Source organism: Staurois parvus, unplaced genomic scaffold, assembly GCF_062004578.1.
Source record: "Staurois parvus isolate SC_StPar_1 unplaced genomic scaffold, SC_StPar_1.0 ptg002781l, whole genome shotgun sequence".
Taxonomy (NCBI): Eukaryota; Metazoa; Chordata; class Amphibia; order Anura; family Ranidae; genus Staurois; species Staurois parvus.
In genome coordinates, this window is record NW_028320577.1 from 208,540 (window position 1) to 232,758 (window position 24,219).

Sequence of the window (24,219 nt, forward strand, 5' to 3'; positions counted from 1 at the left end):
CAAAGCACTCGGGACAAAATGTATGTGAAATGGTTTGATACAGGAATGTTATACTATGTGATTTTAGTGGATTTAGTGAATGTCACTTTTTGTCATTTTCAAATTTCCCGCTGTTCCGTCCCCCGTACATCCCGACGCTCGCAGGGGACGGAACCCGGAAGACAGATGCCGGCATCCGCCAGATTACATTGCCAGGGACACTGCAGGGGGGACATCGCGGGAGCGCAGGACAAGGTAAGTGATCGAGGGATCGCGGAGCAGCGCCACATGGTAAGCCCGAGTGTAGCTCGGGGTTACCGCTTGTGGTGTGAAACTTTACCCCGAGCTACACTCGGGAATACCGCCAGGGGGGTTAATACATTGAATCACTGACCAGGAACAGGTATGAAAGTTGGATACAGGTCAGAGTTCCTCATCTACATTGTGGAGAACATTAAAAGGATGAGAATTCCACAAAACCTGATTGAGTCCAGGAAGAATTTATTTTTCACAACAAGTTAAAAAATCAATATGTTTTGGGGGGTCCAACATGCCCCGTTCATGAGGGTTTGTGTGCTGAGAGTGAATCAAAGTAGATACAATAGCTGCAAATGAAATGGATCTTGGATGCTGATAGGCTCTGTACATATATAGGCGATTTCAAATTGTGGCGAAACACGCGTCCGTTTGCGTGACGTTCATCCTGAATGGCACCCCAAATGTGGCACGTGACAAAACGTGTGAGAATCGCAGCAAAACGTGTGTGTCAGAGCCAAAAGTTGGTCCCTTAGCTTTTCTTGGCATGACAAACGAGCATAGGACAGCCCATTAAAGTGAATTGTGCTTTTTAAATCGCTAATGGGAACTTGAGTTCCTGCCAAGTGATATGTGAACGGAGCCATGACTGCTATTATTTAATCCCCAATGAAGGGGGAGCTTTGAGTCCCAAAACACATTTGCTGTTTGACCTTTTGTTGTGACCCCGCATTCACTATATCCGCTCTCCCTGGACCCCGCATCCACTATATCCGCTCTCCCCGGACCCTGCACTCACTATATCCACTCTTCCTGGAACCTGCATTCACTATATCCACTCTCCCCAGACCCTGCATTCACTATATCCGCTCTCCCCGGACCCTGCATTCACTATATACGTTCTGCCCGGACCCTGCATTCACTATATCTGCTGTCCCCGGACCCCGCATTCACTATATCCGCTCTCCCCAGACCCTGCATTCACTATATCCGCTCTCCCCGGACCCTGCATTCACTATATATGTTCTCCCCGGACCCCGCATTCACTATTTCCGCTCTCCCCGGACCCCGCATTCACTATATCCGCTCTCCCTGGACCCCGCAATCACTATATCCGCTCTCCCCAGACCCTGCATTCACTATATCCGCTCTCCCCGGACCCTGCATTCACTATATCCGCTCTCCCCGGACCCCGCATTCACTATATCCGCTCTCCCCGGACCCCGCATTCACTATATCCGCTCTCCCCGGACCCTGCATTCACTATATCCGCTCTCCCCGGACCCTGCATTCACTATATCCGCTCTCCCCGGACCCCGCATTCACTATATCCCCTCTCCCCGGACCCTGCATTCACCATATCCGCTCTCCCCGGACCCCGCATTCCCTATATCCGCTCTCCCCGGACCCCGCATTCACTATATCCGCTCTCCCCGGACCCCGCATTCACTATATCCGCTCTCCCCGGACCCCGCATTCACTATATCCGGTCTCCCCGGACCCCGCATTCACTATATCCGCTCTCCCCGGACCCCGCATTCACTATATCCGGTCTCCCCGGACCCCGCATTCACTATATCTGCTCTCCCCGGACCCTGCATTCACTGTATCCGGTCTCCCACAGTACACAGAACATGGAAATGCTATTATTTTATTAAATGTAAACTACTAAATACCTTTAATCATTAGTAGTTAGAGTAGTTTTATGACTTCTATCAGTGTCCAGCAGAGCACTGGTTAAAACGCTTAGGAAGAATTTTCATTTTGCTCTAGGAGGATGCAGAACCCCTGACCCTCTGTCTGGACAGTGCCGATTGTCCCTGTGCTGATCACATGCACTCTCCCAAGAAAAAAAATAAAAAAACTCTGTAGCAATACACACCAAACTGAGCATGTGCAGTGTGTCTCCACACAATATGTCTTATCAGGAGATAAGAGGGGGGCACTGGAAGAAGGGGAGGATCAGAGAAGACAGGATCAAACCTCCTTTTTACACAATGCAGAGGATTAACCTCTTAGATTCCATAGTGAGTATAACAAGCATGCTTTACTGCATCTACAGACTGATTTTACTGCTGTGGGTTTGAATACGTATGAGACTGCTTAGTGTGATTATGTTGTAGTGGGAATAGTGTCTATCTGTTGTGATTTTCTGTTTTACTATATAACTCTCCATAATTCAAGTGTTGAAGTCTGGAGCTACCTCATAGTAGAGTCGCTTTTTCCTCCAGTCATGGGGTTCCAGTTGTGGTAGTTTGAAGCTCTAAGAACACACTTGGGAAGGTTCCTCTAGATGCTTTGAAGGCACTTCCAATGTTCTTCTGGGACCAAAAGAGGCCACTGTAGAAGGAGGCATCATTATAACACCATCCGACTCAGAAGATACTCTTCTGCTGCCTTACGTCTCCTCATTCCCCAACCTGTCAGAATGTCCACCTCTGTTTCTTCTCTTCCCGGTTCTCATTTGTCTGGTCATGGTACATCTTGCAGTAATTACTCACATTCATCTGGGCTTGTTCTGAATTGTTGAAGACATTTTGTAGGTTTTCCAAGCCTTCAAGTTCTAATGAGTCTTGGAACATACCACAGTATTTTCTATCCATACATGTAGCACCTTTACCCAATCACCATGGAATGTGTCAAAATAGATGTCAATTGTCTAAGAATAGAATAAATATTTGTTTCTAAATATTTGTGGAATAGTGTCGATCTGTTGTGATTTTCTGTTTTACTTTATTACTCCCCATAATTCAAGTGTTGAAGTCTGGAGCTACCTCATAGTAGAGTCGCTTTTTCCTCCAGTCATGGGATTCCAGTTGTGGTAGTTTGAGGTTCTAAGAACCTACTTGGGAAGGTTCCTCTAGATGCTTTGATGGCACTTCCAATGTTCTTCTGGGACCAAAAGAAGCCACTGTAGAAGGAGGCATCATTATAACACCATCAGACTCTGAGAAGATACTCTTCTGCTGCCTTACGTCTCCTCATTCCCCAACCTGTCAGAATGTCCACCTCTGTTTCTTCTCTTCCCAGTTGTGTCCGTAAAGGTTCTCATTTGTCTGGTTATGGTACTGTTTATCTTGCAGTAATTACTCACATTCATCTGGGCTTGTTCTGAATTGTTGAAGACATTTTGTAGGTTTTCCAAGCCTTCAAGTTCTAATGACTCTTGGAACATACCCCAGTATTTCTATCCATACATGTAGCACCTTTAATCAATTACCATGGAATGTGTCAAGGCAGATGTCAATTGTCCAAGAGTAGAATGGGAAATCTAATGCTCTTATTAATATTTGTTTTTTGTTTTTGTTTTCTTGGGTCCATGTTGATTCTTACTAATTCTAGGAAATTAAAACTGCAATATTTAAGGATTTACAGTAAACAGAGGAGGTGCAATGCACATGATTACATATGAGACTGCTTAGTGTGATTATGTTGTAGTGGGAATAGTGTCTATCTGTTGTGATTTTCTGTTTTACTTTATTACTCCCCAAATTTCAAGTGTTGGAGTCTGGAGCTACTTCATAGTAGAGTTGCTTTTCCTCCAGTCATGGGGTTCCAGTTGTGGTAGTTTGAGGCTCTAAGAACACACTTGGGAAGCTTCATCTGGATGTTTTGAAGGCACTTCCAATGTTCTTCTGGGTCCAAAAGAGGCCACTGTACAAGAAGGCATTATTATAACACCACCAGACTCTGAGAAGATACTCTTCTGCTGCCTTACGTCTCCTTTTTACCCAACCTGTCAGAATGTCCACCTCTGTTTCTTCTCTTCCCGGTTCTCATTTGTCTGGTCATGGTACATCTTGCAGTAATTACTCACATTCATCTGGGCTTGTTCTGTAATGTTGAAGACATTTTGTAGGTTTTCCAAGCCTTCAAGTTCTAATGAGTCTTGGAACATACCACAGTATTTTCTATCCATACATGTAGCATCTATACCCAATCACCATGGAATGTGTCAAAATAGATGTCAATTGTCTAAGAATAGAATAAATATTTGTTTCTAAATATTTGTGGAATAGTGTCGATCTGTTTTGATTTTCTGTTTTACTTTATTACTTCCCATAATTCAAGTGTTGAAGTCTGGAGCTGCCTCATAGTAGAGTCGCTTTTTCCTCCAGTCATGGGGTTCCAGTTGTGGTAGTTTGAAGCTCTTAAGAACACACTTGGGAAGGTTCCTCTAGATGCTTTGAAGGCACTTCCAACGTTCTTCTGGAACCAAAGAGGCCACTGTAGAAGAAGGCATCATTATAATACCACCAGACTCTGAGAAGATACTCTTCTGCTGCCTTACGTCTCCTCATTCCCCAACCTGCCAGAATGTCCACCTCTGTTTCTTCTCTTCCCAGTTGTGTCCGTAAAGGTTCTCATTTATCTGCTCATGGTATATCTTGCAGTAATTACTCACATTCATCTGGGCTAAAAAACTCCTCTAGAAACCCTCTACTCCTGGGGTTTTTTCCAGCCAAAAAGCGTCCCTGCCAAAAAACACTGATTACAGTCTATGTGTGTACGGACACATAGGATCACATGCTGGGGGGTTTACTGGCTGTAGAAAAAAACATCAAAATCCAAAAACAGGCGCTGTAAGAACGTCAAATGTGCATGAGGACTTAGTGTGATCGTCTTGTAGTGGGAATTGTGTCTATCTGTTGTGATTTTCTGTTTTATTTTATTTCCTAGGCAAGCAGAAATTGCAACAAGGTACGCAAACTTCTCTGACGGTGCCTGCAAACCGGGCTACGCCTCCGCAATGATGTCCGCCATCTTCCCAAAGTAAGTGCAGCAGATTTACTTTTCAATGTTGGGTGGAGTCCTGGCTGCGCATTATAGCGGTGGGATACACTTATGGCTTTGTTCTAAATTCTCACAGAACCTCGTTAGAAGTTCCAAGTGGTTGCAAGCTTCAGGCGTGAAATATGAACAAAGCATACCCCTCTATAGCGCTGGTTCTCAACCTGTGGACCCTCGGGACCCTCATTTGTCCTTAGTCAATGAGTCGTGACCCAAAAATAATTGAATTTCCGAATATGACAACTCATTCCACAAAACGACTTGCGCAGTATTCTACCATGTATATGCACTTTATGAACAGTAAACAAATGGCGTCCTTCCAACATGGATAGTGCGGTAATCACAGCGCCAGTGAAAATGTTGAGGTATAAAAAAACCCAATAAAATAAACAGTAATTAAACATGAGATTAGAACTGATGGGAAAACTAGGGATGCTTCCTGCGCCTGATAAGTTTCTCAAAGTCTTGGGTGATGGTAGGGGCATTAGAGAGGCCTGGAGGACACTTGCCCCATGGCCCAGTCCACCCCACTTATGGGTCTAGACCCATCACTTGAGAAACACTGCTCTATAGTGTGTACTTGTCTCAGTCCAGAGCACTAAGTGTCATTTCTGTCTGTTGCCTCCTTCCTCTGCTATCAGCATGAATCACTTCTGACACGTTTTCCTGACACCAAGAGAAAAATGGTGACGGGAGGGACCTCCAGCAGAGTGACAGTCTCAGCTCTGTTCCCCTGTACTGTTTGTAGGGGGGTGTGTCTCTTCCCTCCAATCAGCTCTCAGATCTCTCCTCACTAAGCTCTGCAGGGTGTGATTTCAGCTCTCCACCCCCTTTTTTCTGCACTCTCAGACAAGCTTTGTAAATTTTGCTATCAGCAAGAATCACTTTTGACAAGTTTTCCTGACACCAAGAAAAAATAATGAGGGGAAGGACCTCCAGCAGAGTGACAGCCCCAGCTCTGTTCCTGTGTGCTGTGTGAAGGGGGGGGGGGTGTCTCTTCCCTCCAATCAGCTCTCAGAACTCTCCTCACTGAGCTCTGCAGGGTGTAATTTCAGCTCTCCATCCCCTTTTTTCTGAATTCTCAGACAAGCTTTGTAAATGTTGCTATCAGCATGAATAACTTCTGACAGGTTTTTCCTGACACCAAGAGAAAAATGGTGACAGCGGAGGGACCTCAGCAGAGTGACAGCCTCAGCTCTGTTCCTGTCTGAGGTGTGGAGGGGGGGGTGTCTCTTCCCTCCAATCAGCTCTCAGAACTCTCCTCACTGAGCTCTGTAGGGTGTGATTTCAGCTCTCCACCCCCTTTTTTTCCTGACCTCTCAGACAAGCTTTGTAAATTTTGCCATCAGCATGAATCAATTCTGACACGTTTTCTTGACACCAAGAGAAAAATGGTGACGGGGAAGGACCTCCAGCATAGTGACAGCCTCAGCTGTGTTCCTGTGTGCTGTGTGGAGGGGGGGGGTGACTCTTCCCGCCAATCAATGTGTTTTCACTACAACCCAATTAACTGCGGCCAGGGCATTCCCTGCCCAAAAGCTGCATGTACACAAAGGGAAGGGGATGTTCATGACGGGCCAATATAATAGAAGTATGGGCCACTGGGCAAATTATTGCACTGGAGCCTCTACCAGCCTGCCGCAACTTACCCACCTACTCTCAAGAATTAAATAGTTGGTAGAACTGAAAATATATTTATTTGTAATTTCAATCAAATTGATTCTAAACAATAAGAAAACATGCAATAAAGACTATTCAACACAAAGGGCACAGTATGGTGGGAAAGGGGGGAGTTGTAGGCAAAAGGGCACAGTACAGGGGGAGTCACAAGGGCACAATACAGGGGGAGTCAGGAGGGCACAGTACAGGGGAGTCAGGAGGGCACAGTACAGGGGGAGTCAGGAGGGCACAGTACAGGGGAGTCAGGAGGGCACAGTACAGGGGAGTCAGGAGGGCACAGTACAGGGGGAGTCAGGAGGGCACAGTACAGGGGGAGTCAGGAGGGCACAGTACAGGGGAGTCAGGAGGGCACAGTACAGGGGGAGTCAGGAGGGCACAGTACAGGGGGAGTCAGGAGGGCACAGTACAGGGGAGTCAGGAGGGCACAGTACAGGGGGAGTCAGGAGGGCACAGTACAGGGGAGTCAGGAGGGCACAGTACAGGGGAGTCAGGAGGGCACAGTACAGGGGGAGTCAGGAGGGCACAGTACAGGGGAGTCAGGAGGGCACAGTACAGGGGGAGTCAGGAGGGCACAGTACAGGGGAGTCAGGAGGGCACAGTACAGGGGGAGTCAGGAGGGCACAGTACAGGGGGAGTCAGGAGGGCACAGTACAGGGGAGTCACAAGGGCACAGTACAGGGGAGTCACGAGGGCACAGTACAGGTGGAGTCAGGAGGGCACAGTACGGGGGAAGTCAGGAGGGCACAGTACAGGGGAGTCAGGAGGGCACAGTACAGGGGGAGTCAGGAGGGCACAGTACAGGGGGAGTCAGGAGGGCACAGTACAGGGGGAGCCAGGAGGGCACAGTACAGGAGGAGTCAGGAGGGCAGAGTACGATGGGAGTCAGGAGGGCAGAGTACGATGGGAGTCAGGAGGGCAGAATACAGGGGGAGTCAGGAGGACACTGTACAGGGGAGTCAGGTGGGCACAATACTGGGATCAGGAGGGCACAATACTGGGATCAGGAGGGCAGAGTACAGGGGGAGAGTCAGCAGGGCAGAGTACAGGGGGATTCAGGAAGGCACAGTACTGAGATCAGGAAGGCACAGTACTAAGATCAGGAGGGCACAGTACAGGGGAGTCAGGAGGGCACAGTACAGGGGAGTCAGGAGGGCACAGTACAGGGGGAGTCAGGAGGGCACAGTACAAGAGAGTCAGGAGGGCACAGTACGGGGGGAGTCAGGGGGGCACAGTACGGGGGAGTCAGGAAGGCACAATACTGGGATCAGGAGGGCACAATACTGGGATCAGGAGGTCACAGTACAGGGGGAGTCAGGAGGGCACAATACTGGGATCAGGAGGGCACAATACTGGGATCAGGAGGGCACAATACTGGGATCAGGAGGGCACAGCTGCCCATGCCATCCCAGGACAGTTTAGTAAAAAATGTAACTGCCCCAGTAAATCTGGGACAGCTGGCAAGTATGATATGATGCAAGATTATCATGGGGCCCCTATGCACTTGGTGCCCCTGGGCAGTGCCCATGCATTAAGACAGCCCTGTGCTCATGGCATCTTTACCCTAATATGGCCATATTGCATTGACGACACTTTAAAGTATTTTTAAAGGCAAAAGTGTTAAGGTATTAAAGTAAAAAAATCTTCCAATATTAGTACCCGTAGTCACCCCCCCTCCTTAAACACTTACCCGAGTCCTCTACCGATCCAGGCCATTGGCTCCTGCTGCCGTCAGTCATAATCCTGTGAGGAGGGTGTGTGTCTATAAATGCACACAGCCCGGCTCGGGAGCACACCCGCATGAGGGCCCCCTCAGGGGCATTCAGAGAAGGAGGAACGGACAGCATGAGCAGAGGAGCCCAGAAGAGAAGATATGGAACCCCCCTGTGCCATAGCATTGCAAAGAGCAGGTAAGTTTAACCCCTTCACGCCTGAGGGTAAAACAAATCTAAATGCCTAAGTACAATTTTGCAACGTTGACCTGTGTTAGTAAAACCGTACATATCATCACAACTACTCTGTACATCCGGGTGGATTATACCTTGATTTTTTCAGGACAAATTGGGCTTTCATTTGGTGGTAAATGGTAATGGATAGCTCCTGATTTTTTTTTTATTATCAAAGGAAAACTGGGCCAAAATAGTACATAAAAATCATTTTTTTTTAATTTATCTGTGTGTTTTTTGTTACTACCGTAACCTACCACCAAAGAACAACCCAAAATAAATTCTCCAGCTCTTGACGATCGCAGCGATACCATATATGTGTAGGTTGTTTGTTGTTTGTACCCGGAGTACAGCCCAGAAACATTAGTGCGCATTTTGTTTTTGTCTTTTTTTTTTTTTTTTTTACCTAAAACACACTGACATTGACACTAACTGACCCCAATTTGTTTTTTAAATCCTGACCTTTGACCCTGACCTTGACCTTTGACCCTGACCTTGCCCCAAACACTAACCCTGGCACTGAACTAGGTCAAACCTTGATCTAGGTATTTTTCTTTATTTCTTTTATTTTTTTATATTTATTTATCATCTTTTTTTTTTTTTTTTTTTTTTTTACAAACATTTTTTTTTTCTCTTTATGCCAGGAGTTAGAGAAATACAATGTATAATATGATGTATATAATGATACAATGTATAATATGATGTATATAATGATACAATGTATCTCTCTCCTCCATTCATAGAGAGAGAAAAAAAAACAAGGGGGCGGGCTGTACAGTGACTGATCACTGTGGTAGCCAATCAGAGGCTATCACAGCGATCATGTGACCCAGAATCGGGAGTCCTGGGTCCCGATCGTTAGAACGGGACCCGGGGCTCTCAGTGACACCACGGTCTTTGTGCTGGGAGCGCGCCTAGCACAAAGACAAGTACGCAAATATGCGCCCCCACGGAAAAAAGCCCAGTTCCGCATATTTGTGTGACGTCGGCGTCAAGGGGTTTAAATGTTTTTTTATTATTTTCATTTAAAAAAATGTCAACCACATTAATAGACGATCCAAATGCAGCTTTGAACCTTCTATGCTGTACAGCCGCAAGTAAACAGTGGTGACTGCCATTGATTTGGAGGATCTCTGGGACGCTGAAGCAATAAATCTGCATTTCTGCCCCGTGAGTCTGAGTTTTATTTCAATCTTTGAAGCGAAGGATGGTGTGGATAATGGCCTGCAGAAAAGAATACAAATTGGTCCCGGGTGTGTAACTCATCTCACGTCATATTTACAGCTTCAATGGCTTCACATATATTATAAGTGGTCATTGTTGGCTTTTCAGCCTTGTTTATAAACATTGCGGTCCGGGCGAGAATTTCCTCCTAATGAAATGTTTAATTTGCATTTTGGCAACTGCAGACACCCCACACGTGATCTGTTAATGAATAATTGCACTCGGCCTTGTGGTTTCCATTAAACACACATAAAGAATTATTCATGACTTCTCATGAAGTCCCACGCTGCTTGGGGTGGCTGAGATTCATAAACAGCACAGCGGTGTTTCCTCTGTGTAGACCTCTTTCTTCTTCTTGCCACAGAATGACCACATGTTGGGTCTACATAGACAGGCAATGGCTTCAAAGCAAGGGATGAGTTGGTCGTAAATCATTGACATTCCACCATTCATATGCAGAGCCTTGCAAAGAAGGTGCAGTTCTAGTAGGTAGAGTTTGTGCACTGCTGTAACGAACCGCCTGACGGCCCCACTAGCAATCCACTGGTCAGGTTCCCCCAGAGCGCGGAGTCTAAGTCCCGGTTCACTTGTTCACCAGGGCCCCTGATGGTGGGGATGGACTTGGAGTGAACCGAGACCAGGTCGCGGCTCCTGAGTACACCCACCAGTGCTAGAGGAGCTCGCCAGAGGTTCCTGCACGGTGAGAGCCTGATGTGAAGAGGTAGGGATACCCCGGCGAGGTGGACGGATGGATGGATGAGCAAGTGCGCGGTCAGACGAGCCAAGTCGGTAGCCGTGGGATTGGTGCGGTGCAAAGCAGCGGGCAGAGAATGGTCGGGTCACACGCCAGGTCAGCAACAAGAGATCAGATCCACAAGGGGGCATCCAGGAGAGAGGTCAGGCAAGCCAGGGGTCAGGGCAGGAGAAATCAGCAAGGTCAGAGCAATCCGGGTCAGCAGTAATCAACAATAGCACAGGTTCAGGAACAGAATACAGGAAAGACCATACAGCAACCAGTGACAGCACAGGGAGGATTTAAATACCACGCTGTCATTGGTGCCAGGAGCACACCCGCGGTCCCGAGTGCGCATGCACGAGCTCCGTTGCCACGGCCGGCCAGGACCTAGTGCCCGCATACCAGTGCGAGTCGGCACACTGCGCCAAGCCCAATGCCGCAGCGGCTCCTGACAACTGCATGGTCCAACGTTTGTGGACACCTAACTGTCACAACTACGATGTGGACCCCCCCCCCCCTCCAACAACTGAGTTCAGATGTTTCCAGTGGAGGGTACTGTTCATACTACAAAATACAAAAAAAACACAGCACTAATCATAAACACATAATGCCAATAAAATATAAAAAATCCCAATTCATAAAGTCATATATCATAATATTCCCACAGTCCACCATCACCAGGACACCCAAATGGTTCAGCCACTTACCAGACCTTCTGAGCGAATAACACCGGCCAATATAGGCAACTCCAATGGGAGATGAACATATGAATCTTGGAATCAGCAGTCCTCATCCAGGTTATCAATCTTCCCCTTTAACCACTTACACCCCCTTCCAGTCCGGACACTTTCCCCCCCTTCCAGTCCGGACACTTTCCCCCCCTTCCAGTCCAGACACTTTCACCCCCTTCCAGTCCGGACACTTCCCCCCCCTTCCAGTCCGGACACTTTCACCGCCTTCCTGTCCAGGCCAATTTCCAGCTTTCAGCGCTATCACACTTTGAATGACAATTGCGCGTTCATGCAACACTGTACCCATATGAATTTTTTAGCATTTTTTGGGGGTATTTATTCACCGCTGGGATTTTTATTTTTTTTTCCTATGTAAATGAAAAAGTACAAAATTTTGAAAAAAAGTGTTTTTCTTAGAATATTTTGCAAATAAATAATATTTCATCATAAATCTTGCCCAAAATTTATTCTGTTATCTTTTTAGTAAAAAAAAAAAAAACTAATTAGTTTATAACCAAAAATTATCATTTCAAAAAAATTTGTTTGACATTTTTATTTTATTTTTTTATATTATTTATGTTTTTTTTTCTTCCTGTCACCCTAGCAGTATAGTGTCACCATGGTGACACTGTACTACTTGTGGGGGGTGATAAAGATTTTTTTTTTTTTACACTGATTGCTTTTACACCCATAAAGGATGTAAAAGCAATCAATTCTCCTTCTCTCTGGCTGCATTCTTGCAGCCATTGACAAATACTGTGTGAGCTATGATTGGCACAGCGTGTCACATGGTACAAGGCAGTTGTGAATAGCCCTGTACCATGTGATCTCTGTGATCATTCACAGATTTCACACGTAGTAAGCAATGATGTCAGAAGTGACATCTTGCTTACAACTCTGCATGTGATCACTGACTGGCCAATCAGTGATCACATGATCGGGACCTCACACAGAGGTCCCGTACGACGATCGGTGTTCCTCCGGACAAAGCGGGCACCAATCATACATACACATACTAGGGACAATTTAGACAGGAGCCAATTCACCTCCCAGCATGGAAGGGGGAGAAATGATTGCTTTTAACATCCTTTATGGGTGTAAACGCAATCAGTGTAAAAAAAAAAGAAAAAAAATCTTCATCACCCCCACAAGTAGTACAGTGTCACATTTTGGCCAAGATTTATGAAGAAAGATTATTTATTTGCAAAATTGTATAAGAAAAACACTTTTTTTTCAAAATATTTGGACTTTTTCATTTATATAGCAAAAAATAAAAATCCCAGCGGTGAATAAATACCACCAAAATCTGTCTTAAAAAAATGCTAAAAAAATTCATATGTTGCATGACCACGCAATTGTTTAAATTCAACAGCACTGAAAGCTGAAAAATGGCCTGGGGGCAGGAAGGGGGTGGAAGTGTCCAAACTTGAATTGGTTAAAAAATTATAATTTTTGGTTATAAACTAATTTGGGTTAATAAATACCACCAAAATAAAGTTTTATCTGTCTCAAAAAAAATGCTAAAAATTCATATGGGTACAGTGTTGCATGACCGCGCAATTGTCATTCAAAGTGTGATAGCGCTGAAAGCTGAAAATCGGCCTAGACAGGAAGGGGGTGAAAGTGTCCGGACTGGAAGGGGGGGAAAGTGTCCGGACTGGAAGGGGGTGAAAGTGTCCGGACTGGAAGGGGGGGAATGTGTCCGGACTGGAAGGGGGGGAAAGTGTCCGGACTGGAAGGGGGGGAAAGTGTCCGGATTGGAAGGGGGGGAAAGTGTCCGGACTGGAAGGGGGTGAAAGTGTCCGGACTGGAAGGGGGGGGGGAGTGTCTGGACTGGAAGGGGGGGAAAGTGTCCGGACTGGAAGGGGGTGAAAGTGTCCGGACTGGAAGGGGGTGAAAGTGTCCGGACTGGAAGGGGGGGAAAGTGTCCGGACAGGAAGGGGGGGAAAGTGTCCGGACTGGAAGGGGGTGAAAGTGTCCGGACAGGAAGGGGGGGAAAGTGTGTGGACTGGAAGGGGGGGAAAGTGTGTGGACTGGAAGGGGGGGAAAGTGTGTGGACTGGAAGGGGGGGAAAGTGTCCGGACTGGAAGGGGGGAGAAAGTGTCCGGACTGGAAGGGGGGAGAAAGTGTCCGGACTGGAAAGGGGGTGAAAGTGTCCGGACTGGAAAGGGGGTGAAAGCGTCTGGACTGGAAGGGGGGTGAAAGCGTCCGGACTGGAAGGGGGGTGAAAGCGTCCGGACTGGAAGGGGGGTGAAAGTGTCCGGACTGGAAAGAGGGGGAAAGTGTCCGGACTGGAAGGAGGGTGAAAGTGTCCGGACTGGAAGGGGGTGAAAGTGTCAAGACTTCAAGTGGCTACAAAAAAAAAAAGTTGAAAAAATGATTGTTTTTGGGAAATAGAGAAAATGTCAGTAGTCTATAAAACAGTGTCCGGGGAGAAAATGAAATATACATGTTGGGGTTCAACAATCAAGCTGCTGCGTCTCGCAGTGACTGTGGGCTGAAGCCATCTGCTGCTTCTCGTAATGGCTGCCTGTCTGCGGATCGCACTGGACAGTGAAACGAGATATCAGTTTCACCGTCTAATGGAATGTGTGAATGAGGGGTCCCTCTCGTATTTATTGCCAGACAATATATGAAAGAGATTATTTTTCAGTTAGTGTGTGATCTCTGTCAGACGCCCCCCCCCCCCCCCACAATACAAGGGACCGGGTGGGTCACTTCCTCCCTGGTATGTGTAATCTCATCCCATCCCCGATGGTAGATATGGATCGGGCCCCAAACATTACGGTGGTGGGGTCCCTATTATGCGGCGGTAGACAAAGGCCTTCTGTCATGGTGAAAGCTTTCTCCCCACAATGAGCGCGGTATGGGAATGGCGGCGGACGGAGCTGATTGCATCTCTCTTTACAGTTTGCCATATCCGGTCGGAAAGGGGATCTTACTCCGTATTTAGACACTGTAAAGAAACGCGGCTTTGTGTGGCGGAATGTTTTCTGCCCGAGATGTACGCGAATGCGTCGAATGACCCGTGCTATGACTTAACTTGTCGTTTTTAATTAAGATTGAGTAACATTTTTTTTTCAGTGACTTTTTCATTTTACATTTTTTATTTTTTCCAACGGTAGCTGTCTGTCAGACCAACTTAAAGTCGAACTCTGTCATCCACTCCTAGTACACCCTCCTGCCCACAGTAGAGCCCCCCCATCAGTATATTATGTGAAGTATAGGAATCACAAAATAGATGAAATGTAGGGAGATCCTTGCTCTGCAGGTCCTCAGGTACAGCTTCCTCTCCAGCAAGGAGAACAGTGAGCAGCACAGTAGTGACATCACTCTGGTGAGTCTAGCAGTTCAGGTCCACTTTATGGGTAATCTAGTTATTAGAATGTAATGCATACGAGGCAAGTATTAGAGGGAGTTCATAACTGATGGTATCATTTTTGTTAAACAAATATCCTGTAGGTGTTAACTGGAATTACATGACTGGAGGAACACCTGCATCAATGACTCCTTCATCCACTCCCAGTACTCCCCCCCTCTTCCATCGTTAGATTCCCCCCAGTATTTTATGTGAAGTATAGGAATCGCACATCCACATACATAGATGAAATGTAGGGAGATCCTTGCTCTGCAGGTCCTCAGGTACAGCTTCCTCTCCAGCAAGGAGAACAGTGAGCAGCACAGTAGTGACATCACTCTGGTGAGACTAGCAGTCAGAGGCAGCAGTGCTTCAGATGATGTCACAATGCAGGAGGCTACAGAACAGGAGTGCCTAGGCACAGGAAGTTCACGTTTATGTTTTCAGAATTCAAGGTTGATTTTTAGGCGCACTCAACTTTTTCAGATGCTAACCTATACTTTTTGAGTTCAGGTCCACTTTATGAGTAGTCTAGTTATCATAATGTAATGCATATGAGGCAAGTATTAGAGGGAGTACATAACTCGAGGTATCATTTCTGTTAAACAAATATCCTATAGGTGTTAACTGGAATTACATGACTGGAGGAACACCTGCATCAATGACTCCTTCATCCACTCCCAGTACTCCCCCCCCCCCCCCCATCGATAGATTCCCCCCTTCTCAGTATTTTATGTGAAGTATAGGAATTGCACATCCACAAAATAGATTAAATGTAGGGAGATCCTTGCTCTGCAGGTCCTCAGGTACAGCTTCCTCTCTAGCAAGGAGAACAGTGAGCAGCACAGTAATGACATCACTCTGGTGAGACTAGCAGTCAGTGGCAGAAGTGCTTCAGATCATCTCACACTGCAGGAGGCTACAGAACAGGAGTGCCTAGGCACAGGAAGTTCACTCTTTTATTTTTTTTCAGAATTCAAGGTTGATTTTTCAGCGCACGGCTTAGGCGTAATCGACATTTTCAGATGCTAACCTATACTGTTTGAGTTCAAGTCCACTTTATGGGTAGTCTAGTTATAATGTAATGCATGTGAGGCAAGTATTAGAGGGAGTATATAACTCGAGCTATCATTTCTTTTAAACAAATATCCTATAGGTCAGGAGTGTCAAACTGGCAGCCCTCCAGCTGTTGCAAAACTACAAGTCCCATCATGCCTCTACCTTTAGAAGTCATGCTTGTAACTGCCATTCTTGCAATGCCTCATGGGACCTGTAGTTTGGCAACAGCTGGAGGGACACCAGTTTGACACCCCTGCTATAGGTGTTAACTCGAATTACATGACTGGAGGAACACCGGCATCAATGACTCCTTCATCCACTCCCCGTACACCCCCCTGCTTCCATCACTAGATTCCCCCCTTATCAGTATATTATGTGAAGAACAGGAATCACACATCCACAAAATAGATGAAATGTAGGGAGATCCTTCCTTTGCAGGTCCTCAGGTACAGCTTCCTGTCCAGCAAGGAGAACAGTGAGCAGCACAGTAATGACATCACTCTGGTGAGGCTAGCAGTCAGAGGCAGCAGTGCTTCAGATCATCTCACACTGCAGGAGGCTACAGAACAGGAGTGCCTAGGCACAGGAAGTTCACTTATTTTTTTCAGAATTCAAGGTTGATTTTTCAGCACACAGCTTAGGCGTAATCGACATTTTCAGATGCTAACCTATACTGTTTGAGTTCAGGTCCAGTTTATGAGTAGTCTAGTTATAATGTAATGCATATGAGGCAAGTATTAGAGGGAGTACATAACTCGAGATATCATTTCTGTTAAACAAATATCCTATAGGTGTTAACTGGAATTGCATGACTGGAGGAGCAGCTGCATCAATGACTCCTTCATTCACTCCCAGTACACCCCCCCCCCCCTTCCATCACTAGATTCCTCCCTTTTCGGTATTTTATGTGAAGTATAGGAAGCACAGAGTCACATAATAGATGAAGCAGATGCAGGGAGATGCTTGAACTGTAGGCCATCAGGTACAGCTTCCTCTCCAGGAAGGAGAACAGTGAGCAGCACAGTAGTGACATCACCGAATCTCACTCCAAATATGGTGGGACGAGCAGAAGAGAAGTGCCTTGACACCCTCACATACCAGGTAGTACACTGCTATTTTCGGATGTTCACGGACAAATGAAGAGTTTTCAGATTACCGCCTAGGCACTGCAACATTTCTAAATGTTCCTATTGCATAGCAAATTCTCAATTATTTTGTTTTACTTAAAACGATTCTAAAGGTTAATCTATGCTATGCCTACTAGCGCGTTGTGACATTACCGGTTAGTACATCCGCTTGGCAGCACTGGGGTCGTTGGTTCGAATCCCACCCACGGAACCACCTGCCTGAAGTTTGCATGTTCTCCCTGTGCCTGTGTGGGTTTCCTCCGGGTACTCCAGTTTCCTCCCACACTCAAAAGACATGCTGGTAGGTGAATTGGCTCCTGTCTAAATTGTCCCTAGTATGTGTATGTATGAATGTGAGTTAGGGACCTTAGATTGTACGCCCCTTGAGGGTTAGGGACCTTAGATTGTATGCTCCTCGGGGGCGGGGACTGATGTGAATGTACAATATATATGTAAAGCGCTGCGTAAATTGACGGCGCTCTATAAGTACCTGAAATAAATAAATTGCCTTGCAGGTGATTTTTTTTTTCTAAAGCTGCGGTTTACTACTCTAAGGAAACACTACCCATTGGAAAAGTTGAACTACAATATATCTGAGCAGCACAAACCAAAAACACTATTTCATTAATTTTTAACATCCAAAGCAAACTCCTCCCCCCCCCCCCTCATTCATTTCTCCATGCTTTATTTTGCTGAGAAATCACCCCTCTAACATTTCTTGCGGCGGCCATCTTAAGTAAGGGCAGATGAATTTACTTCCTGGAATCTGCAAGCCATCTGCCCCTAGCTCAGGCAGAGGGTGTGCTTAGCTGAGAAAACCCCTCCTGAAGACTCCTGGGATGTATGACATAATTTGCCTAGGCATAGAAACCAGGAAGTAAGTGAAGAAATGTAAAAGAAAATAGTTTAAAACAAGTAAATGTAATATACTTTCCTATCTGTTTACTAATATTGTCAGCATAAGGATTAAAAATAGTCACGATTGATTGAGAGAGTGAAGTTTCGCTTTCTAGAAGAATTCCAGGTATGGATGTTTTATACATAGTCACATTGCTCCGGCTTGCACCAACTGTGAATATTCCATACCAGGCCGATGCCCCTCGAAGCTGGAAAAGAGTGAAGATGACTCTGCTACTATACTGCCACTGCAGTGATCAGCACTTGCTTCTGGGTCCTGTGCTGAGTGGCCTGGATGATACAGGAGGTTGGCTGAATTAACACAAAGGGTTCTCTGATTGGATGAGATGTAGAGGCGGGTCGGTGACATCACACTGCCCACTTTGTCCAATCAGAGGTTATTATTATTACATCGAGTTTATATAGCGCCAAAGGGTTTGCTCAGCGCTGTACAATAGAGGGGGGACAATACATGAAACAGTACAATAATAACAAACAACGTACGAGGGGTAAGAGGGCCCTACTCTTTCGAGCTTACAATCTAGGAGGGAGGGGGTAGTGGTGGGAAGTGGCTTTGGGGGATGGAGTGGTGGGAGGAATGAAGGGGAACGGCTGTTAGGTGAGGGTGGGGTAGGCTTCCCTGAAGAGATGGGTTTTGAGGGTGTGCCTGAAGGTGAGGAAGGAAGGTGACAGTCTGATGGATTGGGTTGTGAGTTCCAGAGGATGGGGAGGACCTGGAGAAGTCTTGCAGTCGTGCATGGGAGGAGGAGACCAGGGAGCTAGAAAGTAGGAGGTCTTGTGAGGAGCGAAGGGTACGGGTAGGGTGGTATTTGGGAATCAGGTTGGTGAGGTAGGTAGGGGCAGTGTTGTGAATGGCTTTGTAGGTCAGGGTTAGAAGTCTGAATTTGATGCGTTGGGCAATAGGGAGCCAGTGGAGGGATAGGCAGAGGGGGGTGGCAGAGGTGGAGCGGGTGGTGGGGTGGAGTCTAGCCGCTGAGTTCAGGATGGTCTGAAGCGGGGAGAGCCTGCGCTGGGGTAGGCCGGTGAGGAGTTGCAGTAGTCCAGGCGTGAGACAATCAGGGAGTGTACGAGTAGTTTAGTGGTGTTTGGGGTAAGGAAGGAGCGTATTTTGGCGATGTTGTGGAGGTGGAGCCTGCATGTGTTTGTAAGGGATTTGACATGAGGTTGAAAGGAGAGGTTTGAGTCAAGAATGACGGCAAAGACTTTGGCTTGCGGGGCGGGATTGATGGTGGTGTTGTTGGTGATGATGGATAGGATGGGGGGGGCGTGGGCTGGGGGAAAGACGAGGACCTCGGTTTTGGAGAGGTTAAGCTTGAGGAAATGGAACGACATCCAGTCTGAGATGTAGTTTAGGGGGTGAGTGATGCGGGCGGAGACTGAAGGGGTGAGGTGAGGGGTGGAGAGGTAAATTTGAGTGTCATCAGCGTAGAGGTGATAGTTGAAGCCGTGGGAGTGTATGAGTTTGCCAAGGGAGGAGTTGTAGATGGAGAAGAGAAGGGGTCCAAGGACAGAGCCTTGGGGGACCCCAACAGAGAGGGGGAGGGAGGGGGAGGTGGCACCATTGTAGGTGACGCTGAAGGAGCGTTGGGATAGGTTGCTTTGCATTCATTCAAAAAAATGCAAAGCGTTCTCTGAATGGTGCCTTGCTGAATGGCTGATTTCCGGTGTTCGGAATGCATCAGGTCAGCCATTCTGCATGGGACCCAGAAGCAATTGGAGGTCACTGTAGTGTTGGCGTAGTAGCAGTGTCTACTATAGTGATTTCCAGCTTCTAGGACAGGGGCCTCCAAACTTTCTAAGCAAAGGGCCGGTTTACTGTCCTTCAGGCTTTAGGAGGGCCAAAGTGGCCAGTGGGAACAGAAAATGTCCCAGCATCAGTAGGAGTTAAAAAAAATGACATAGTGCTTCTAGTAAATGGAAGGAGAAATAGAGTCCAGTCATTGGTATTCGTTGGAGGAACAGTCCTCCATCATTGGTGTCAGTGGGAGGAATAGTGCCCCATCATTGGTGTCAGTGGGAGGAATAGTGCCCCATCATTGGTATCAGTGGGAGGAATAGTGCCCCTATCATTGGTGTCAGTGGGAGGAATAGTGTCCCATCATTGGTGTCAGGGGGAGGAATAGTGCACCATCATTGGTGTCAGGAGGAGGAATAGTGCACCATCATTGGTGTCAATAGGAGGAATAGTGCCCCATCATTGGTGTCAGTAGGAGGAATAGTGCACCATCATTGGTGTCAGTGGGAGGAATAGTGCCCCGTCATTGGTATCAGAGGAAGGAATAGTTCTCCATCATTGGTGTCAGTAGGAGGAAGAGTGCCCCATCATTGGTGTCAATAGGAGGAATAGTGCCCCATCATTGGTGTCAGTAGGAGGAATAGTGCACCATCATTGGTATCAGTGGGAGGAATAGTGCCCCATTATTGGTGTCAGGGGGAGGAATAGTGCCCCATCATTGGTATCAGAGGAAGGAATAGTTCTCCATCCTTGGTATTAGTTGGAGGAATGGTACCTAATTGATTTTATCAGTGGGAGGAATAGGGCCCCATCATTGGTGTCAGTGGGAGGAATAGTGCACCATCATTGGTGTCAGTGGGAGGAATAGTGCCCCATCATTGGTGTCAGTGGGAGGAATAGTGCCCCATCATTGGTGTCAGTAGGAGGAATAGTGCACCATCATTGGTGTCATTGGGAGGAATAGTGCCCCATCATTGGTGTCAGTGGGAGGAATAGTTCTCCATCCTTGGTATTAGTTGGAGGAATGGTACCTAATTGATTTTATCAGTGGGAGGAGTTGTGCCCCATCATTGATGCCAGTGGAAGAAAAAAAGCCCCATAGTTGGTGCCAGTGAAAGAAATGGTGCCTCCTTGTTGGTATCGGTGGGAGGAATAGAACCCGGAGGGCCGGATATAGACAAGCAAAGGGCCGCAGTTTGGAGACCACTGTTCTAGAGGAATCCCACCAGTATGGTGTATACATAATTACATTGGTCAAAGCTAGACCAATGCAACTATAAAAAATGATACCATATCTGGAATTCTTCAAGTCTGTCGCTGCGACGGGGAACTGAAATTTGAGTCATTTACAGTAACTATGCAAGACTGGTATAAAGTCCTCTGTGCCTCTACAGGGGGGTATATGGCCCCTGAGTACTGTTTATTGTTGTATGGAGGCACAGTAACACATGTGGCTGCAGTTTATTGTGCAACTGCAATGTTTGTCTTGTATATTTGATGTAAATTATATTTATACATGAGTTGGTGAGAGATGGAGCTGTCTGCTAATGTCTGGCAAAACAAGAGTTACACAGACAAGAAGAGAACCTTCATCAGGTCCAAATAAGAGTGGCCGGGTGTTACAGCGTGACTCCAGAAATGACCGCAATGTGACATCCAGACAAGAAAACAAAGGGCTCTTCTAACAATTTAGGGTTGGATGGGCTGGAAGGTTATGATGTGTTCCATGGGAATTCGGAAGTTGACAGAAGTCCAGGGGACAAAGCATTGACACATTGTGGACAATTTTTCATTAAACTACCTGACTTGTTTATAAAAGTGACAGGAATAGTCTCCAGAGTGCAAGAAAAATGATGAAAATGTAGAGAGATTGAGGGAGTGAGAAGACATTCTTCAAGGTTGTCAGAATGGAGTGAGATAGAGGAGCTGGATCCAAAGTGGGTTTACTCCCATGTGGGGTATAATATATGAAGGGACTCAGGTTAGGCTGAAGGAGCATGCATGAAAGAGCCTCTAGATCAGGGGTCCCAAACTTTCTAAACAAAGGGTCAGTTTACTGTTCTTCAAACTTTAGGCGGGCCGGACTGTGGCCAGCAGGAGTAGAAAATGTCTGGGAGTCAGGGGGAGGAACAGTGCCCCATCGTTGGTGTCAGTGGGAGGAATAGTGCCCCATCATTGGTATCAGTGGGAGGAATAGTGCCCCATCATTGGTGTCAGTGGGAGGAACAGTGCCCCATCGTTGGTGTCAGTGGGAGGAATAGTGCCCCTTTTGTCAGTGGCGGTACCTATGCTCCATTGTTGCTGACAGTGGGGGGAATAATGTCCCACGTTACAGATAAAAGTGAGCAAAGGGCATCATGGGGCCCCGAAGTGTGGAGACCACTGCTCTAGCAGATGCTTCAAACAATAAGCAAGGGATTTAGCAGAGAAGGAGTACTTCACCAGTGGATAACGTTTCATATATTTTTATTTAATCTTTGTGCAACCGAAAGAAGGGGGGGGGGCTTGATATACTGGTATAACTTGAACTGGAGGGATTCCAGATTCAAAGGGGGGAGGGGGGTTACTAAAACTGGACCATGCAAAATCTCAGCTCTGCACCAGATGTGCCAATCACCTCCATAACCACAGGTATACAATATAAAATCAAGCCCCTAGGCATGCAAATTGCTTCTACAAACATTGGTGAAAGAATGGGTCGCTCTCAGGAGCTCAGTGACTCCAAGCGTGGTCCTGTGATAGGTGGCCACCTGGGCAATAAGTCCATCCGTGACATTTCCTGGCTACTAAATATTCCACGCTCAACTGTTAGTGGGATTATAACAAAGTGGAAGCAACTGGGAGCAACAGCAACTCAGCCACCAAGTGGTAGGCCACGTCACATGACAGAGCGGGGTCAGCGCATGCTGAAGCGCACAGTGCGCAGAAGTCGCCAACTGTCTGCAGAGTCAATAGCTAAAGACCTCCAAACTTGGTGTGGCCTTCAGATGAGCCCAACAACAGTGCGTAGAGAGCTTCATGAAATGGGTTTCCATGGCCGAGCAGCTGCATCCAAGCCTTCCATCACCAAGTGCAATGCAAAGCGTCGGATGCCGTGGCTGTTCTATTGTACAGCGCTGAGCAAACCCTTTGGCGCTATATAAACTCGATAAATAAATAAATAATAAATAAAGAACGCCGCCACTGGACTCTAGAGCAAAGGAGACGTGTTCTCTGGAGTGACCAATCACTCTTCTCTGTCTGGCAATCTGATGGACGTGTCTGGGTTTGACGGTTGCCAGGAGAACGGTACTTACCTGACTGCATTGTGCCAAGTGTATAGTTTGGTGGAGGGGGGGATTATGGTGTGGGGTTGTTTTTCAGAGGTTGGGCTTGGCCCCCTAGTTCTAGTGAAGAGAACTGTTAAGGCGTCAACATATCAAGACATTTTTTACAATTTCATGCTTCCAAGTTTGTGGGAAGAGTTTGGGGATGGCCCCTTCCTGGTCCAACATGACAGCACACCAGTGCACAAAACAAAGTCCCTAAAGATATGGAGGGGCAAGTTTGGGGTGGAGGAACTTGACTGTCCTGCACAGAGTCCTGATCTCAACCCCATAGAACACCTTTGGGATGAATTAGAGGGCAGACTGGGAGCCAGGCCTCCTCCCCCGACATCAGTGCCTGACCTGACAAATGTGCTTCTGGAAGAATGGTCCAACCTTCCCATAGACACCCTCCTAAACCTTGTGGACGGCCTTCCCAGAAGAGTTGAAGCTGTTATAGCTGCAAAGGGCGGGGCCAACTCAATATTGAACCCTACGGACTGAGACTGGGGGGCCATTAAAGGTCATGTGCGTGTAAAGGCAGATGGCCCCATACTTTTGTCAATATAGTGCATATAATATAGCAACATGCACACTGGAGTTTATTTACTATAGGTATTTATATAGCACCAATCATTTACAAAACATTTATATATTGTACATTCAAATCAGTCTTGGCCCTCAAGAAACTCACAGTCCAAGATCCCTATCCCACATGCACACAGACACATATTAGACTCAATTAGAAACGGAGCCAATTAACCTACCAGCATGTCTTTTGAGTGTGGAAGGAAACCGGAGTACCCAGAGGAAAGCAGACCAGTTACATCATCCAACTCCATTCTCAGCACTGCAGACAGGAATAAAAAGGGGAAGAACGTTTCTTTTTTGTACATCACGGGACACAGAGCAGGCTATAATCATGACCATCTTGGTTATATGCCACCAATAGGTGAATGGACACAGATCAAAACAGACAGGAAGTCCTCCCCTATATAACCCCACCCAGGAAGCATATCAATATTTACGCCAGTGTCTGAAAGGGGATGGTCACTGATGGTTAGCTCTCTGTGGTCTCAATGGTCTCGAATTGTGCCAGTAGGGATCATGAAGCTGGTGATCATCTCCATTCTGATAGCTGGAATGCTGAAATGGATGGTACCTGGGCCCTGCAGGAAAAGATGGAGGGCTCAGTGGGGATTGCCTGTAATGGAGCCTTGCGGCACTGGACCCTGTGTTATGGAACCCTTCGCTTCTTCCAAAAAAAAAAAAAACCCTACCTCCTAGAAAAGTTTGTATAACCCTTTCGAGCCCTTATGAAGGACTTGGAGCCTCCAGAACAGGTTGGCTTGCTCAGTTTGGATATACTACGATGACA

At 46.7% G+C, this 24,219-nt stretch overlaps 1 protein-coding gene across 3 annotated transcripts in view; it reads left to right on the forward strand.

The window, feature by feature from the left end:
- Window positions 1-24,219, forward strand: part of LOC149429135 (uncharacterized) — a 185,703-nt gene that overhangs the window by 128,797 nt on the left and 32,687 nt on the right. For 2 of the 3 annotated variants that reach the window (XR_016310603.1, XM_089666691.1), the window contains exon 4: window positions 4,915-5,007. Coding sequence is in view for 2 of the 3 variants with exons in the window: in XM_089666691.1 (XP_089522817.1) it covers window positions 4,915-5,007 (93 nt within the window). In the remaining variant the exon portion in view is untranslated. Of the gene's footprint in view, window positions 1-4,914; window positions 5,008-5,104; window positions 5,427-24,219 lie in introns of those variants that run through there. The other variant, XM_089666690.1, reaches the window with a different exon arrangement.